Here is a 19147-nt window from a genome sequence, read left to right as displayed (position 1 = left end):
TAAGTAAATGGGCTGGGTAGACAGAACTTTGGGCCTATTGTTGAATTGGGCTAGCTAGGAAGAAAGAAAATGGGGGTCAGTGGTTGAGATGGGTTGGGTCAGCTGATGTTGTTGGGTTGCACAGCTAGCCCAAATTTGGTTAGGGATTGGGAGATTGTTTGGGTTAAAATAAAAAGATGAATTAGATTTTGGGCTATTTGTTAAATAGCCTATGATAGGATTTAGCCAATTGTGTTTAAATTTTGACCTAATTGAGGATTAGTCGGCCAATTGTGTTGCAATTGTAGCCAAATTAACTTCAATTAAATCTAATTTAGTAAATTGACCGAATTGAATCGAGATTTGAAATGAACTTAGCAACTAATTTAATCCCGAGTTTTTTTGATTTGATAAGATCAAGTAAGCATTTCTCCAAATAAACTATTTTTAAGTAGATCATTTTCAACTCGAGATTTTAATTGTCATATTTATTTTCAAAAATAATCTTTAATTAAAATCTGATATTTCCATAGAATAAATATTTAAGCAATCAAATTATATAGTATCGCATAATTGACCATGATAATATGTAATTGCTACTTAAAAGTGACAAAATCATGTACAAATACTTTTCAAAGAAAATTTATTCGGATGAAATAATTATTTTTGATTTTATTAAAAATCGAAGAAAATTGAGATTAAATTTAGTCATAGAGGGCAAAAATTAGGTGTCAACAACTGCCCCCTCCCTTTGGGTAGGATGGATGCAAGTAATCCTGGGTAAAGGGAGGTTGACGTTCCTAATTTTTGTCCGACCATAGATTCAAATCTGAAAGAAGCTGGTTTTAGCATGAGTTTTATATAGTCATGGCCGGACCGCAGTATTAGGTTTCCTACATATCTCAGGTTACATGAGAATTCAGGCCACTTATAGTTCATAGAGCTTGATTTAAAGCACAACTTTTAAAAAAAAATTCACAAGCTGTCTTGATATTTGGAGTTTTTGATAAAGCCAAAAAGCTGGGGAATAGAGGGATTTGGGGGGAGGTTGGAATGCAGTCGAGTTTTCTACATAGAGCCCAACCTACATATCTCTGAGACTTAGGGAATCAGACTGCTTGTAGTTCGACTCTATCGGTAGAAAAGATAGTCTTCTATTTTCAGACAATCTTTGGATCAGGATGAGTGACAAGTTGATCGAGTTGCGTAAAAGAGGCTTGTAACCTTTAAATAATGAATGTGGGATCCTTCACCCATAGACAAGAACTTATCTAGACATAATTTCCAAAACTCTAAGTATGTTGTTACCCGAAGGAGAAAGTTCCCCTCAGTATGAATTAAGAAAATATCCCAGAGGTAAGGCTGAGACCAGAATATCCAAAAATACCCACATGCCTTCTAATAGAGGCGTGGTTAGATGGTGGTGGTGATCATTATTTAGCTCGCATCCGGAGAGTTTGACGTCCCTCTTTAGACTATGTCTCATTTTGCTGCTAAGAAAAAGTTCCACGTTATGCTGCATCTTTTTTGGAGTTGTCCTCACCTGTGGTTTTGATTTGAGATTTTCATCTTCTCGGATGCTCTCGACAATATCTCAAATAGAAATCATCAGTAATAAGCCCAATTCATAAAAAAAGTGTGTGGTATTTTACCATATCTCTACGTGAGTTGTTGTCTAAAAAGTGAAGTCATCTCTTCTTGTACCTGTTTGGAAGAAATAACTTGCAGTAACAGACACAAAAACCTTCTTGGTTGTTGCATAATTAGCTCATTTGTCAAGAGAACATGTCTTCAAAGTGGGTGGCCCTTTTGGACACCAACGATACTTTATGCAGAGCGGTCCCTACAACCGTGTAATCTTATGCTGGTGTGAAAACCCTTTTGGTTACCTATATCACTTGTTGTACGTGGAAAAATAACCTCTCTAGTTATAGCCGATGATCGATTTATAAATTTTTCTTAAATTGTCAATCTTTGGATAATCTTGTGCATTATTTGACGTTGGATACGAGGCGACTTACAAATATCCTTTGAATTGCTAGCTTTTAGGTAATCCTGCATATTATCCGACTTTGGATAAGAGATGGCTTACAGATATTCCTCCAATCGCTAGCTTTTAGGTGTTCCTGCATATCATCTGACCTTGGATACAATATGACTTATAGATAATCCCTCAAATTGTTAGTCTTTGGGGAATCGTGCATATAATCAATATTGGATATGACGCAGCTTATAGAGAACCCTTGGACGTACCAATTTGATAATCTTGCATATTCTCCGATAAGGATTTAGTTGCGACTTATGGATAACCTTTGAACTATCGAATTTTGGGTGATCTTGCACACTATCTGATTAGGATGTTGTTATGGCTTACGGATGACTTACAGGCTATCAACTCATAAGTGATCTTGCACACTATGCTGTTTCAAATAATATGACTTTTAGATGACCCTCAAATTGTCAAATTCCAGGAAACCTTATATATCATTCATCCTTAGATAACGACTTAAAGGCATTCCTTCAAATCATGTGCTCTCGATATATTCAGATGCTAATTAATGAAAAAATGATGATATCCTCGATGCCAGCGTTGTGTCTAGCACGTCAACAGATATATTGAATGCCTTCTAGGGTGATGGTATGAGATGGCCTTTGCGGCAATGATATGAAGTGGGTCTTGCGGCAATGATATGCGATTGCCCTGGCAGTAATGATATGTAATGGACTTTGCAGCAATGATATGTAATGGTCTTTACAGCAATGATATGTAATGGCCTTTGCGGCAATGATATGCAATGGCCTTTGCGGCAATGATATGCAATGACCTTTGTGTCAATGATATGCAATGGCCTTTGCGGAAATGATACGTAATGGCCTTTGTGGCAATGATATGTAATGACCTTTCCGGCAATGATATGCAATAGCCCTTGCGGCAATGATATGCAATGGCCCTTGCGGCAATGATATGCAATGGCCTTTGCGGCAATGATAAAATAATTTTACCTGGCTTCATTCGTCAGTGTCCTACTTTTTACATGTACCTGTACTCAAGGTAGACGATTAGTAGACACAAAGTCGCTTTTACTAGCGACTATTTTTAGGAAACTTCTAAATACAATATTTGTAAAGAAGACAAAGAGCTTTTGCTTGTCGCCTACGATCTCAAGATATGAAATGGACAAATCAAAAGGTCCTCAATAAATGGGCATTAAACCTATATTTAGGGCTACCCTAAAATACCATTCTTGGGTATTAATGCTCTATTGTGGCTTCCACTTTGCTCAGGGAGTTTTGAAAGAGACCCTCATTTTGTATATTAAACCCTACATCCACAGAAAAATAATTAGTTTAAATGAAATTACTCTGTGTTGACCTTCTTCGATCCTTGATTTGCTCCTTGCCATCTCTTGGGCATTCCACCATATCGGGATTTCCATCCTGACACCCCATCCCAAATGATGTCTAGGCAAGTACTAAATAAGTGGGTCGTAATATTTTTGAAAATAGTCTTAAATATTTGAAAATAATTTCAAAATCTTTTGTAAAACTTTAGAAAATCTCTGTCAGTCATGTCATGTACTAGCTCAACGAACGTCTTCCTCATGGTTTTGAATATATCTGACGGATGGTTTTTAAAACTCATGATCATTGTTGGAGGGTTTCCTCAAGTAGTTCTATCATAGATAAAAATTGAGTCTACCTAGACTTTGTTACAGTTGGTGGCTTCTAAAGCTTGACTTTAACCTCTGGTGCTGGGGAATTTGGAATATGTTACGACATTTGGTGGAAATTTTGAGGTCTTTCTCAAAATTTCTGCCTCAGTTTAAAGTTGTTTGAGATGATATCAATCCGAGTGGATCTGAAGTCTTTGTTGATCTTCATTTTCTTTGTTGGATGTCGATCTTCTCTTGTGAATTTTAGATATTCCTTCTAAAAAACTCTGCCTCAGTTTATATTTCTTGGGGTTATATGACCGAGCCGTTAGGGCGCCTATGTATCCCGTTGAAGCAGGAATCAGGTCAAACGTAGTTCAAGACTACGCTAGAAATTAATGGGTTGACCTAAGCCGACATAGGCCGCCTATGTATCCCTTTCTTGGGAATTCAGGTCATCACGTAGTTCATTCATAAGAAGGAAATAATGAATTATCCTAAGGGGTTGACCAAAGCCGACATAGGCCGCCTACGTATCCCATTCTTGGGAATTCAAGTCAAACGTAGTTCGTACATAAAGGTAAAGGATTCTAGGCAGTAACACACTAGACAACAATATTATTACAAAATCAATTATAAGTCAATTAAGAAAAAACAAAAATTAAACCATCTTTTAAACATAGTATCTCTTTATCGCATCAGAGTTGATTGGTTTGGTCCATTCTCGGCCATCCATCTTAGACAAAATCAGAGCTCCTCCAGATAGTACCTTGCAAACTATGTATGGCCCTTGCCAGTTTGGAGCGAACTTGCCTTTGTATTCCTCTTGGTTAGGGAATATTCGTTTGAGAACCAGTTGCCCCACTTCAAATGTTCAAGTGTTAAAGGCACGAACCATCCCATGTAGATACAACTGACCATGACATACAACGACCATTCTCTTTTCATCAATCAACATGAGTTGTTCATAGCGAGCACGGACCCATTCTTCGTTACTCAGTCTAGCTTCCTGAATAATCCTTAGGGATGGTATTTCAACCTCCGCAGGTATTACAGCTTCATTCCGATAAACAAGCAAATAAGGAGTTGCCCCGGTGGAGGTTCGAACCGTTGTACGATATCCTAGCAAAGCTTAAGGTAACATCTCATACCACGATCTATCATTCTCGACTATCCTCAAAATCTTCTTGATATTTTTGTTGGCAGCTTCCACGGCTCCATTCATTTGGGGACGATATGTAGTCGAGTTGCGATGCGCGATTTTGAACTGATCACAAATTTCGTTCATCAAGTGACTATTCAAGTTTGCCCCATTATCTGTTATGATTGATTCCAGTACTCCGAATCGGTACATCAAGTTATTCCTGACGAAATCTGCAACCACTTTCTTAGTGACGGCTCTGTATGAAATAGCTTTAACCCACTTAGTAAGTAGTCGATGGCAACCAAAACAAATCTATACCCATTCGATGCTAATTGCTCTATTGGTCTGATAACATTCATGCCCCAAGCTATGAAAGGCCAAGGTGAATTCATTGCATGAAGTTCATATGGAGGCATTCGAATCAAATCTCCATGTATCTGACATTTTGGACATTTTTGCACATACTTTCCACAATCATTTTCCATAGGCATCCAAAAGTAATTAGTTCTCAGGATCTTTCTGGCAAGGACAAACCATTTATGTGGGTCCCACAAACTCCAGTGTGTACCTCTTTTATCAATTTATTGGCTTTCGTAGCATCGACCCATCTTAGGAATCCCAAATCAGGAGTCCTCCTAAAAAGAATTTCCTTACTTGGAAAGTAATTCTTTGCCAAATGCGGGATTGTCTTCTTTTGATTGTTAGTAGCCTCTTCAGGATATATTCCAGATTCCAAATACCTTTTAATGTCATAGTACCAAGGCTTTTCATCAGGCTCCTCTTCCACGTGTACACAATGCGCGGGTTGCTCCTTCAAGCTTATTTCCAAAGAATCAATGTAACTCTGATCCGGGTGCTGAATCATGGAACATATAGTGGCCAAAGCGTCAACAAACTCATTTTTTATCCGTGGGATATGTATAAAATCAACTTTCTTGGATCTTTCACATAATTCTTGCACCAGCTCCACATAAGGAGTAATCTTAGGATTTCTTACCGCCCATTCTCCCCATACCTGGTGAATCAGCAAATCTGAATCCCCGATGACTAACAATTTATGAACACCCATATCAAGTACCAATTTGAGGCCCAGGATGCAAGCCTCAAATTCAGCCATGTTATTGGTTCATGGGAAATGTAACTTAGCAGTTATCAGCTAATGCTGACCCATTTTTGACACCAAAACTTCTCTGATTCCTGACCCTTTGAAATTAATCGCCCCATAAAAAAATAGCCTCCATCTGGGGTAAATCTCTGTAATGTCTTCTCCTATGAACAAAACTTCCTCATCTGGAAAGTAAGTTCGAAGTGGCTCATATTCATCATCAATCGGATTCTCTGCCAAATGATCTGCTAAGGCTTGCCCCTTGATTGTTTTTTGGGTTACATACACAATGTCAAACTCACTCAGCAACATTTGCCACTTGGCTAGCTTTCCTGTAGGCATGGCCTTCTGTAATATATACTTTAATGGATCCATTCTCGAGTTGAGGTATGTTGTGTAGGACACAGATAATGCCTCAACTTTTGTGCTGCCCAAGTCAAAGCACAATATGTCCTTTCTATAAGAGTGTAACGGGCTTCATATGGCGTGAACTTTTACTCAAATAGTAAATGGCTTTCTTTTTCCTGTCGGTCTCATCATGTTGCTCGAGGACACATCCGAAAGTATTTTTTGAGACTGACAGGTAAAGAAACAATGAAATTCCTTCTCTTGGCGGTACCAAAACTGGTGGCGCAGATAAATATTCCTTGATGCAGTCAAAAGCTCTCTGACTTTCTTCTGTCCACTCATTCAATGTATTTTTCTTCAGAATCTTGAGAATTGGCTGGCATATGACTGTCGACTGAGCGATAAACCTGCTAATGTAATTCAAACGACCCATGAAACTCATAACTTCCATATTGGTTCTCGACGGTGGCAAATCCTGAATTGTCTTGATTTTGAATGGGTCTAACTCGAAGCCTCTTCTGCTGACTATGAACCCCAACAACTTTCCTGATGGCACACCAAAAGCATACTTAGCAGGGTTTAACTTCAAACTGTACTTTCTTAATCTATTGAAGAATTTTTCTAGATGGGTCAGATGATTCGAACTCTCGCAGGATTTGATAATTACGTCATCCACGTACACCTCAATCTCTTTATGGATCATATTATGAAAAATGGTCATCATAGCCCTCATATATGCTGCACCCACGTTCTTGAAACAAAACGACATTACCTTGTAATGATAGACACCCCAAGGCATAATAAAAGTTATCTTTTCTGTATCTTCCTCATCCATCAATATTTGATGATATCTAGCAAAACAATCAACAAAAGAATGTATTTCATGCTTTGCACAATTATCAATGAGGATATGAATGCTGGGCAATAGAAAATTATCTTTAGGACTGGCTCTATTCAAGTCACTGTAGTCAACACAAATGCGAATCTTGCCATCCTTCTTTGGCACGGGGACGATGTTGGCTAACCATGTCGGATACTTTGTGACCTTTACTACCTTAGGCTGGATTTGTTTTGTCACTTCTTCCTTGATCTTTAGACTTAAGTCTGGCTTGAACTTCTGCATTTTTTGCTTGACTGGATCAAACTCAAAATTTATCGACAACTTATGTGACACAATGCTGGTGCTCAACCCTAGCATATCATCATAGGACCAAGAAAACACGTCGATGTACTCCCACAATAGTTGGATGAGCTCTTTTCTTTATGGCACCTCCAGGTGGACACTGACTCTTGTCTCTTTGATTTCATCGTGATCTCCCAGATTGACTATTTCAGTTTCCTCTAGATTGGGTTTTTCCCGATTCTCAAATTCCTCTATATCTTCAACTAATTATTCCTCATCATCGTCCTTCCAATCATCATCGTTTCCTTTATTTTGTTCATTCAAGCTTTGATATGACACGACATTGGCAGATTTTAATCTACTGTTACTGTAATGGATAAACAAACCAAGTTAGATGGTAACAAGATAATAAAACAATATATGACTAGGAGTGTTTTAGAAATAACAGAATTTTCCAAATAAATGAAGGCCTTTTCATTGAAATTTGAGAGATAATCATAAAAGCATGGCTTGCGACTTGCATAAATACAAGTCCATGCCTTTTTGAAAGCAGTGAGATACGAAAAGAAAGTTTTGAGATATAAAAGGTGGATCTCGGGGCCTCCTTCGGATCACCACCAATTTCAAAACTATTAGTAATTGCCCTTTCATCTACCACGATGGGCGATGGGTTATGAGTAGAGTGAAGGTCTAATTTTGCAAGGCCTCCCCTGGCGCCATCTTCTTTAACCCGCTGAATTTTGGGAAATCTTCTGATATGGCATTGCATCCCTCGAACAAATCTCCTATCCCATCCCTAAGACCATCATCATCTAATACCTCTCGTACAAGAAATGACTGGCACAAGAGTGGCAAGGGCCTAACAAATTTTTCTCTGACTCATCCTCAACTCTACCCTTCTTGGTAGGCTGATATCCTAATCCATACTTAGAGCCTCTCTCTGGGATCATAATAGTCTTGATAATTCCTTGTAAATTCTTGCCCAAGCCTCGACCAGGTTCAAACCCATTTCTTTACATCACCATTGCAATTATTTTGTAGACAGATGGCATTGGTACTTTGGGCATCGAATCCCTGTCCACAATATTTACAATTTCCACTGTATAGAAATTGCTACCTTTTGGAACATTTTCAATCACCGGCACATAACCATTGGGACGATCCGCTCGACTTCCTTCTCCTTGGATGACTACTTCATGATCCTCCCAAATGAACTTTAATAATTGATAAAGGGGTGATGAAACTGCCTTTGCACCATGTATCCATGGTCTTCCCAAGAGTAGGTTGTAGCTAGGATGGATATCCATAACATGAAACTTACTCTTGAACTCAGCAGTCCCCATTTGGATGTGCAAATCAACCTCTCGTATGGTATCTCTCTGCCCTCCATTGAATGCTCTCACATTTACGTGGCTTTGATGAATTTTTCCCAAATCATAGCCCATATGAACCAACGTGGAGAGGGGACAAATATTTACACCAGATCCATTGTCTATTAATACCTAATTAATTTCATAATCTCGACAAATGACGGTGACTTACATGGCTTTGTTGTGCATCGTCCCTTCAAATGGCAACTCTTCATCACTGAATGATATGCGATAATTCCCCATAATATTTCTTATCATCGCAGTCAGGTTCTTAACACTCGTCCCTGCGGGAATATATGCTTTATCCAAGACCTTCAATAAAGCTTGTCGATGGTATTGCGAACTCATTAATAGCGCAAAGACAAAGATTTGAGCTGGTGTCTTCTCTAAATGTTTGACAATTGAATAATCTTTGGATTGCATACGCCTCCAAAATTCTTCAGCCTCTCCTTCAGTGATTGGCCTTTTTTGTGAATCCCTTTTGTTGGTCAATTCCTCAGGGATGTAGCATCGTCCCGATTGCGTTATCCCTTGGGCAGCATCGGTCTACACAATAAATTCTTTACTTGGCGGGGGAGCATACGCTTGAGTCGGTGCAGTCATCACTATAAATGGGGCTTTCTCGTTGATACTCAAGGCATCTACAGCCTTCTCTACCTTTCTTACCTCTTCCGCTCTTTTGCGTTTTTTGTAGTTTACATGGGTAATGGTCTTGCCAGATGTCCATTCGCTCTTTATTTTAATCATGTTAACTGTAGATCCCCCATGGTTGGGTAATGGATTACTGTTAATATTTGGTGTAGGTGCCTGGAGCGTAATGACCTTCTGATCGATTAAATCCTAGATCCTATGTTTCAGGTAGCCACAATCCTCTGTACTGTGCCCTACTGCTCCTGAATGATAGGCACAATATTGATTTGAATTAAAAAATTGAGAGTTGAGATTGACATGCCTTGGCTATATTAGTTGCAAATGACCAACATTCTTTAATCTTTCAAACAATTAGGTGCGACTTTCAGCTAGTGGGGTGAAGTTTCGGGGAGGTTTCTTTTTATGGTTTGGATGTTGGGGGTTGTACTGGCTTTGATTTGTAGGAGGAGGTACTTGGTGATAATTTAGAGGAGCTTGGAAATTTGTTCGGTTATTTAGAGGAGTGGATTGGAAATGAGACTGATAATTTGGATGTAGAACTGGGTATTGGGAAAGATATTTGGTTGTGAAGCTTGGTATAAGGATTAGAGGTTTGGGAGTGGAGTTTGGTACTGAGGTTGGGCATTTGAGAATGGAGCTAGGTATTGAGGGTGGGCGTAGAACATATGTTGAAGGTTGGGTGACGACGGAGAAGATAAAACATTTCTAGAGTTGAACCTCTTTTTTGTTTTCGCAACAGGATTAGCAGAAATCACACCTACATCTTTCTTTTTCTTCTTTGAGAATATAATAGTCCCAGACGACGTCGGGGTTTTGGAAATTTTTCCTGTCCGAATACCTTTTTTCAATGATTCTTCTATTTTTACCAAATCCGCAAAAGTTGCCTTGATAGCGGACACCATCTTGGTATAATATTCTCTTTCTTGAGCATGAGAGAACACGGATACCATTTCCTTCTCGGACATGGGGGGTTGCACTTTGGCGGTTTCTTTCCTCCAACGAAAAGAATAGTCTCAGAAACTCTCAACATTCCTCTATTTGATCCGATCTAGTGAATATCGGTCAGGGACTATTTCAATGTTGAATGGGAACCGGTCAAGGAAACCCTTGGCTAATGCGTTCCAACTAGTCCACTTTTTTGGCTCCTGAGACATGAACCACTCCAAGGCTTCGCCACTCAAACTTTGACTGAATAGGCACTTCAATAATGCCTCGTTTTTCCCTATCCCTACTAGTTGCTCATAATACCTTCTCAGATGGGCCATTGGATTTTTGGTACCGTTAAATATCTCAAACTTAGGGACTTTGTACCCATCTGGTAGGCCTACTCCCGGGTGAACACATAAATCATCATACCCTAAACCGTCGTGGTCCCTGGCTCCATGAGACTCTTTAATCCTTATGATATCTTCCTTCATAGCTAGTAAATTCCTTTTATGCTGGTTCCTTCATTCTTTCTCCTTTTCCTCGTAATGGTTCATCTCGGGATTAGGAAAGGGTTTATAAATATCAGGGGATATGATGGCTTGTGGGGGATTTGGAAGGAAGGCTTGATTTTGCGGAAGAAAGGAACTTGGTTGGTAAATGGGGAGGATGTTTTGGAATTTTGAAAGGTTCTGTGGACTTTATGAGTAGTTTGGCGGAATATGAGAAGGATTTTGCAGATTTGGAAATAAATTTGGTGGATTCTAAGGTAGGTTTGATGTATTTTGTGGGTTTGAGAGTGAATCTTGCGGATTTGAGAATGCATTTTGTTGATTTGAAAATGTGTTTTGAGGATTTGGGAATGGATTCGGAGATGGGTTCTGTGGGGTTACAGATGGATTTTGTGGATGGTAGGCGTCTGAGTTATTTTCACGATTAGTATTCTGGACAAATGGAGAAGCGGAGACGGATGATACATTATTTGGTTGATCCCCGAGAATAGGTGTACTGAGGGGAGAGATTTGGAGTGGAGTCCCGTGTCCTCCTAAAATGGGGGCATTGATGGTGATGTCCAAGTTAGCCAAATATTGAGTGCGATTTATTTCCTCCTGAACCATTTCTAACTTTCTTGCAAGTTCCACAATCATTTAATTCTGTTCCGCTATCACATTGTCCTAAATAGTCAATGCGCTTTCTTCGTCATTTTCTGTCATTTTTGAATGATGGTCAGAGGATGGGATTTTGTGCGCTTTCGATCGGGTGAAGTAGGGATGTTCTGCCAGATTGTATCAACACGGAGTAATTTCTATTATCTATAAAGTAAAATAACTCAAAGGTAGATGTGTTTGTTTCCGTATATGATAAGTAATGCAAAATATTTGACAGGAAATAACCACATAGAGGTTCTTGAGTCATAGCCAAATTCATCCATAGGACATAGTGGATAAACTTGCCTTTGATCCAAACAAACGCACATAAGCACATAAAACAGTTATATCACACAAAAGTATTATAATAACGCGTATCCTAGCTGGGGTGACCCTTTTTGAGCCAAGGGTTCAGGCCTAATGAGTTTTTAAAGAAAATATATGCTTCCTCAAAGTTAATCCATTAACCCCCAACTTATATAGACACGAAAAAGGGCATAAATGCCTACAAGATATAACAAAAAAGGGATACAATTTTTAGGGAAAAAGAGAAATACTAGATACTGGAGGCTCTTTTGTCTGCCTTTGCCTTTTTTGCCTTGTTTACCTCCTATGCTATTTGATACCTATTGATGATAAGATGACTCCCGCATAATTGTGCCTTCCTGTCGTAAGTCATTTTCCCTATACTATCGAGTTGAGAGGCCATGCTATCATCCAAATTGATTAAACATTGCCTAGCATCACCAGCCTCTTGCCTAGCTCTTTTCAGTTCTTCCCTCAACATAAGTATTGTTAAAGCATCCTCCATATGCACCTACCGGTGCACGATTTCACTTTTCTGGAACTCATCTTGTAGCCTGTGGAACTGAACTTGATGCTCGGATTCTATATCCACAACCCGAGTGGGCACATTTGGTCCCGAAATCAATGCTCCGGTGAGACTCTTTTTCAACCACTCCTTGTAAGTGTCGCTGACTTTAGGGTCCTGCTCTATACAAAAATTCACTTCCGTCCACCTTCTTCTTCTCCATCCATTTATCATGCCGTATTTGAGTGGAGACTCACTTTCACCGTATTCGGTGAAAAACCTAAGCATGGAATCTATTTGTGGTGCCTCTTGCTTGATCTCAAATTGCCTAAGAACTCTGTTAGAATTGTAGGGACGGGTCCCCCTGAGACCGGAAAGTACTAGGAAAGGACACTTTCCCCCTTGAATGGTGTATTTCCCTGAATGAAGAGATTTAATGGACCATTACACATTGTCATCTTTTAATTCCCCGAAAGTCTTAAACCAAAATTTGTGAGATGCTTCCCTTTTGAACTTTTGTAGAAACAACCACATGTTGTGCGAAGCCAACATATCCACCCTTGTTTTATGATCAGGTTGTACCGTTCTCAAATTCTTTACCAAATGCTTCATCATCCATCATTGTAATATGAGGTTGCAACCTTGAAAGAAGTGATTTTCGACTTGACACCTTCCCAAGGCTCAATATATGTCGGCGACAATCATGGGAGCTAAATTATGGAATACCTTGATAGAATCGTAATCTACTCCAAAGAAAAGTGCATGAGCCAATGTAACAACCCTTGGATGAATTGTGCCATTTTTCCCCTATGGGAACACCATGGTTCCGAGTAGACCTACCGCAATCGCAAAGGCTCTCATCTCCTTCCCTTTTGCTTTAGACTCAAATTTATGTCCAAATTTGTGGAAGCCATTAAATCTTCCAAACCAAAGATACAACTCCCTAAAAGTGATATTTGCTCCATCACATTCCCTTAGCCAGGTGTCGTCATCAGTTAAAAATGCCTCTTTGATTGTTTAACGGTCCCACACGACGGGAACCAAAATGTTCTTATCAGGTTTTTCCTTTATCTTGAAACATATTTTAATACTCTCATAGCAAATCAACACTTTTTCGATGGTAGAGGTCAATTCCACATCCCCGAAGTGAAACACCATATTCTGATCATCCCAAAAAGTGGTAAGCACGTGTATCATTTCGGGCCAAGCATCCATTTCGATCAATGAAGGTAGGTATCCGATGTGTGTTCTAACAATTTTTCTCTCTTCTGCGCTCGTATAGTCCCACCATAGTTTCAGGTAATCGTCGGGTTTAGTAACCATCTTGAACTTCTCGTGGAAATTCAATTAAGCCATACCTACACGAAAACAAACAAAGATAAGCCTTCCCCTGTCCCCCAAAGGGTAATGGATTGAATTAGACAAGCATATATTTCTTCAACACATAAATATGATTCGTCTGTAATTAACTCGAGGTCAATAGACACATGGAAGGTTTTCTAATGGGTCCAATACCCTACTCGGGTATTGGGTCGTCCTAGTCTCATGCTTAAAATAGGGTTTTGGTTTCGCTCTATCCTAGGTATCTAGAGTGGGTTTAAACACTGGTTCTCAAGCGGATAACTTGACTTTGGAAATACAAACAGCCATCAGACGACACATGTGCTAATAAACTGTTTATATTTCCAACAGATTTTTGGAATTGATCAATAGGGGTCGGGATACCCACAAAACCCCAAAACAGTTTATATAATGCAGGAATATGCCATGAGTGCAGTAGTTAAACTTTATAGAATTGAAACATATAAACATATAAACATTTAAGCAAAAGACGAAATCAAACATTTGGTTAGAACCTAGTTCAAAAAATCCCCAGCAGAGTCGCCATTCTGTTTTGCAGCAAAATTTTTGACTTTTGAGAGTCCCCACTTAATTTTGAAAAGGAAGTAAGAAACCTTTAAATAGTTACTTAAAATGATTCAAAACAGGAAAATTGGTTTAAGTTTTGAAGATTCTGAGTAAGTGGTTCTTATTAACGTTTTAGGAAGGTGTTAGGCACCTAAAACGTCCGCTAACTTGCGGTTATCCGATTTGTTTGAAAACATCTTTGATTAATTTCTCAAGATTAATTTGCCAAAAAAATGATTGATTTTAGAAATATTTTAAAAGTTTGCAAAAATTAGTTTTTAGCGAATTCATTAGGGTATTTCACTAGGTCCGCAAAAGGCATGCAAAACAAATAATCAAAAATAAAAGGGAAAGGGGAGAAGTAGCGATTTAGGCTTTGAAGCCCAAACCGCTGAACCTGTCCTAATCTAGTTGGGTTTTCAACCCATTTCTCCTTTCACCTTTCCTATTCCTATGTTTTCGAACCCTTTGGCTCGAGTTTTTCGCTTCACCTGTATTAAATACAACTTTGGCTTCGAGGCCCGAAAATGAATAGATGAATAAGTAAATAAATAAAGGGAATAAAAACAAGACTAATAAAAGGAGATAAGCCTCTTCTTTATTCCTTCAAACTTCTTGTATTTGGACACCACGGGATCACTTTTGAACTTAGACCTTCGGGCTTGATCCAAAGAGATAGGCCTTACTGTTCCCTCATGAAATGCAAGAGGCAAGAGTCCATTTGGACTCCAACAATTTTCATGCAAAATAAGGAAACATAAAGGAACTTAACACAACATTAACGAAGGAAAATAGAAAATAAATTTAGCACACGGCCAACCAAGGGGAAAGAAATGAATTAAAATTAGTTAACGCACGATTTTCGTCAAAGAAAGGACAAATTAGACGAAAACTATTGCAGTTTTAACCGAACATGATATGAATCTTCAAATAATCATAAGCCGATATGAAAAATAGTAAGACGTATTCGCACTGATTCAAGTTTACAAACTCAACCAAAACAACAAATCTAAAGCAATTAATACATATCACTGACTTGATTGAGTGTAATAGATTTTCCGCCATTAGAGTCAAATCTCCTTTTCGATATTTCGTTATTTGTAAGACTAAGCAGGGTGCAAAGTTTCAAAATATTGATACCAAAATTATCACAGAGAGAGAAAACCATATCCTAGAAACTACACATCACATAAAATTTCTCCTTAGAAACCAAAAGAAAACTCATGGTGATTCAACTACATGAAAACTATCCACTAGGGCTATGTAAGGAACCAATCACTATTAGACTAGCATTTTTAGGTACATAAAGGTTATCCAACAGTATGATGTCAAGAGCATTTAACATTATACCTAATTGACATTGAACAATGCAGACGTTCGAACTATGCTCCTAACTAAATAGATTGGAGAAGTAAGACACTAGATATGAATAGGATGTCAACCCATCTGGAAAGCACAACGTTATGCTAAATGAAATTCCAAATTACATCATACATAGCACACTCAGAATGTTCATTCTGACTTCCGACAACGATAAAACAAATTGCCTTAACGATTTGAGCACACTAAATTTCAGCATATGCTAATTCCCAACAAACAACCATAATGGCAAAGAAAATCAACATTTATAAAAAAAGAAGCTGGAAAGCATCTATGGAGGAAAAATTGAAAGATTAAAAATATACTAGAGAAATTCTAAGCCTATTACCGCCATCCGTCGTTGAGAATTAAGAAACACAAGATTAAATATGGAAATTTTTCTCTAATCTTATTAGGCTAGTCGCAATATCTAGGCGAACCGTTTACAGTGAACAAAGCAACATGTGAAATGAAAACAATGGACAAATAACTAAGTAACGATATCGGGGGTTTAAGAAAGAGCTTGCAAACTGAAGGAAGCAAAACAAAGTTAAAATCGGGGATCAACCGATTGCAACAACAATCAGCATAGTGTACCAAATCTCTAGATACGCAAAAGGAAACTAGAAATGAAAGGCAAAATCTTGCTAGTGTATATGTCTGATTCATACCATGAACTCTTAGGTAAACCACAACATTAGTTTAGGGCAGTATGTTCGACATGGTCATATTAAAATTACGACTTGAGCGCTGCTCCAGGGAAATGGTACAACAACAGTCACAAAACAACCCCTAAGGCTATCACAGCCAACTACAGCAGACAGATTCAGCCTTATTTAAGATACACAGATAACTACTTTATAGGAAGAAAATGGGATGAAGCAGAGAAAATGAAGTGAAAAGAGGGACGAGCGTGCGTTTACCTTTTTTGGGGCAGTGAATGGGATGACGAGCTATCAACAAACTTATCGCTACATGGAATCTCACGGCGTCCACCACCAACGGAGCGTCCCTTTGGCTTTTACCTCTTAGAGATTTTGCAACCCCCCCAATTTTTAAACTAAATATCTTCAAATCTTAGCTTTTTCTGAAAATATTTCGAAACTCCCTTTGCCTGTAAAACTTCTACCTCAAAAGGGAAAGAAAATGAGAGAAGAGAAAAAAAAAACTTCTCATTTCTTTCAGCTCCATAGCCCTCCTCCGAGCCTCGACCTCCCCACAAAGAGAAGAAGGCCCCCCGAAAAAAAGACCAAAGAAAGAAACCCAAAATTTCTCCAAAAGAAACCTAACCTCCTTAATTTTCCAACCCAAAATTCCTAGCCCCTGCCAGAAGAGAGAAGAAAGGAAGAAGCCCCCTTTCAATAGTAACCCTAGGGACCCTTTTTATAGAAGTCCCATTAGGGATTTCTTAGGGATTTCAAATAAGGGCAAACTCCAAATTTCACCCGAATCTGACTACCCCCAACGGTCTATACCTCTCTTCATCATTTTCCTCAAGAAATCCAAAATGTATTAGCCAATGCAAAACATCCTTCCAAGAACCAAAGAAATTTTTCCACAAGGGTACGAACTCATACCCCTTTAACTGAGATTCTAAGGATTTAAACGTTTAACGAGACACTTAGGCACGTTTCTAGAAGGTTTCTTAGCTTCTTTCTGGTACGGGTACACGTGGGACATGCGGAGAAGGTTACAAATGGGTTGGGTATGGCCAAGGGTTGAACGATGGTATATTGCCAGGTCGATGCGGTTGAAGATGGGTTAAGGGGTCGTTTGGAGTTGATTATCAGGTTTTGCAGATGGTTTTATCATGATTTGGATTTTCGTCTTTGATATGTTGTATGCTAACTATTGAAGAATGCTGGTACAAAAATTTGATGTAGAATATAAGCAAATGAGCCGGGTAGGTAGAATTTGGGCATGTTGTTGAATTGGGCTAGCTAGAAAGAAAGAAAATGGGGGTCAGTTATGGGTCTGGTTGAGACGGGTTGGGTCAGCTGATGTTGTTGGGTTGCACAGCTGGCCCAAATTTGGTTAGGGATTGGGAGATTGTTTGGGTTAAAATAAAAAGATGAATTAAATTTTGGGCTATTTGTTAAATAGCCTATGATAGGATTTAGCCAATTGTGTTTAAATTTTGACCTAATTGAGGATTAGTCGGCCAATTGTGTTGCAATTGTAGCCAAATCAACTTCAATTAAATCTAATTTAGTAAATTGACCAAATTGAATTGAGATTTGAAACGAACTTAGCAACTAATTTAATCCCGAGCTTCTTTTATTCGATAAGATTAAGTAAGCATTTCTCCAAATAAACTATTTTTGAAGTAGATCATTTTCAACTCGAGATTTTAATTATCATATGTATTTTTAAAAATAATCTTTAATTAAAATCTGATATTTTCATAGAATAAATATTTAAGCAATCAAATTATATAGTATCGCATAATTGACCATGATAATATGTAATTGCTACTTAAAAGTGACAAAATCACGTACAAATACTTTTCAAAGAAAATTTATTCGGATGAAATAATTAGTTTTAATTTTATTAAAAATTGAAGAAACTTGAGATTAAATTTAGTCATGGAGGACAAAAATTAGGTGTCAACAGCACGTGATAAGGAGGGGCTTAGATGCTCCTATGCGGAGGTATGTGACACTGGCTATGGATGGTTTTAGGTGGGGTAGAGGTAGACCAAAGAAATATTGGAGGGAGGTGATTAGGCATGATATGGAGCAGTTACAGCTAACAGAGGACATGAACCTTGATAGGAAAGTGTGGAGGAAACGGATTAGGGTAGAGGGTTAGGGGTGGGAGGGCATCGGTAATAGTAGGGGTGCGCTCCTCAGGGGTTGGAGTTTTTTGTTCGTGGCTAGCGGTGTTAGTTTATTTTTCTTACCCTACTAGTTTATATATGTACTTATCTTTTGTGTTTGGTATTCTGTTAGTTTGTCTTATGTACCATACAAGTTATATATACTTATATTTGGGTTGGTATATGGGTATCGGTCCTAAGCCAGAGGTCTATCGAAAACAACCTCTCTACTTCTCCTGAGGTAGTGGTATGGTCTGCGTACACTCTACCCTCCCCAGATCTCACTAGGTGGGAATTCACTGGGTATGTTATTGTTGCTTGTTCATCATCGGTTAGCTAAAATCTGATATATGAAATTTTTTTAATCAAATAATTTTAGAATAAATTATATATTGTCTTTATTAATTTTCTAAATAGATACAAATATATAGATTTAGAATAAAATATTATTTCATGATGTTTATATCATAGAATTTAGAATACATGAAATAAAATTCACACTTCATTGTAGCGTAACTTTTATTAACCTGTCCAGTAAATCAATAACATTGTTTACTACTTTTCATTTAATATTTGATAAGTATATATTTTTATTTTGAATAGACATTTAACTTAGTTGTACACTTCTACTCTATTAGATTACATTCTTTCATTTGTTAAGTCTGTTAATAATAGTTTTTCCTTACATTTTTATGTACATTATTTATTTTTCAAGCTAATCAGATCATAATACCTCAGAAATGCATTTTATTCTCTTGTATACATTTTTTTTACTACAATAATTTAATATTTTAGTTTATCTTTTT

At 38.1% G+C, this 19147-nt stretch overlaps 1 protein-coding gene across 1 annotated transcript in view; it reads left to right on the top strand.

The window, feature by feature from the left end:
- Positions 1-19147, top strand: part of LOC107856960 (probable inositol transporter 2) — a 76359-nt gene that overhangs the window by 37851 nt on the left and 19361 nt on the right. The window contains 2 exon segments of the mRNA XM_047395436.1: positions 1170-1180; positions 9417-9431. Coding sequence (XP_047251392.1) covers positions 1170-1180; positions 9417-9431 — 26 coding nt within the window.

The sequence above is a fragment of the Capsicum annuum genome, chromosome 8 (genome assembly GCF_002878395.1).
Source record: "Capsicum annuum cultivar UCD-10X-F1 chromosome 8, UCD10Xv1.1, whole genome shotgun sequence".
NCBI lineage: Eukaryota > Viridiplantae > Streptophyta > Magnoliopsida > Solanales > Solanaceae > Capsicum > Capsicum annuum.
Note: the sequence above shows the minus strand (reverse complement) of the source record. Positions and strands in the feature narration are given on the sequence as shown.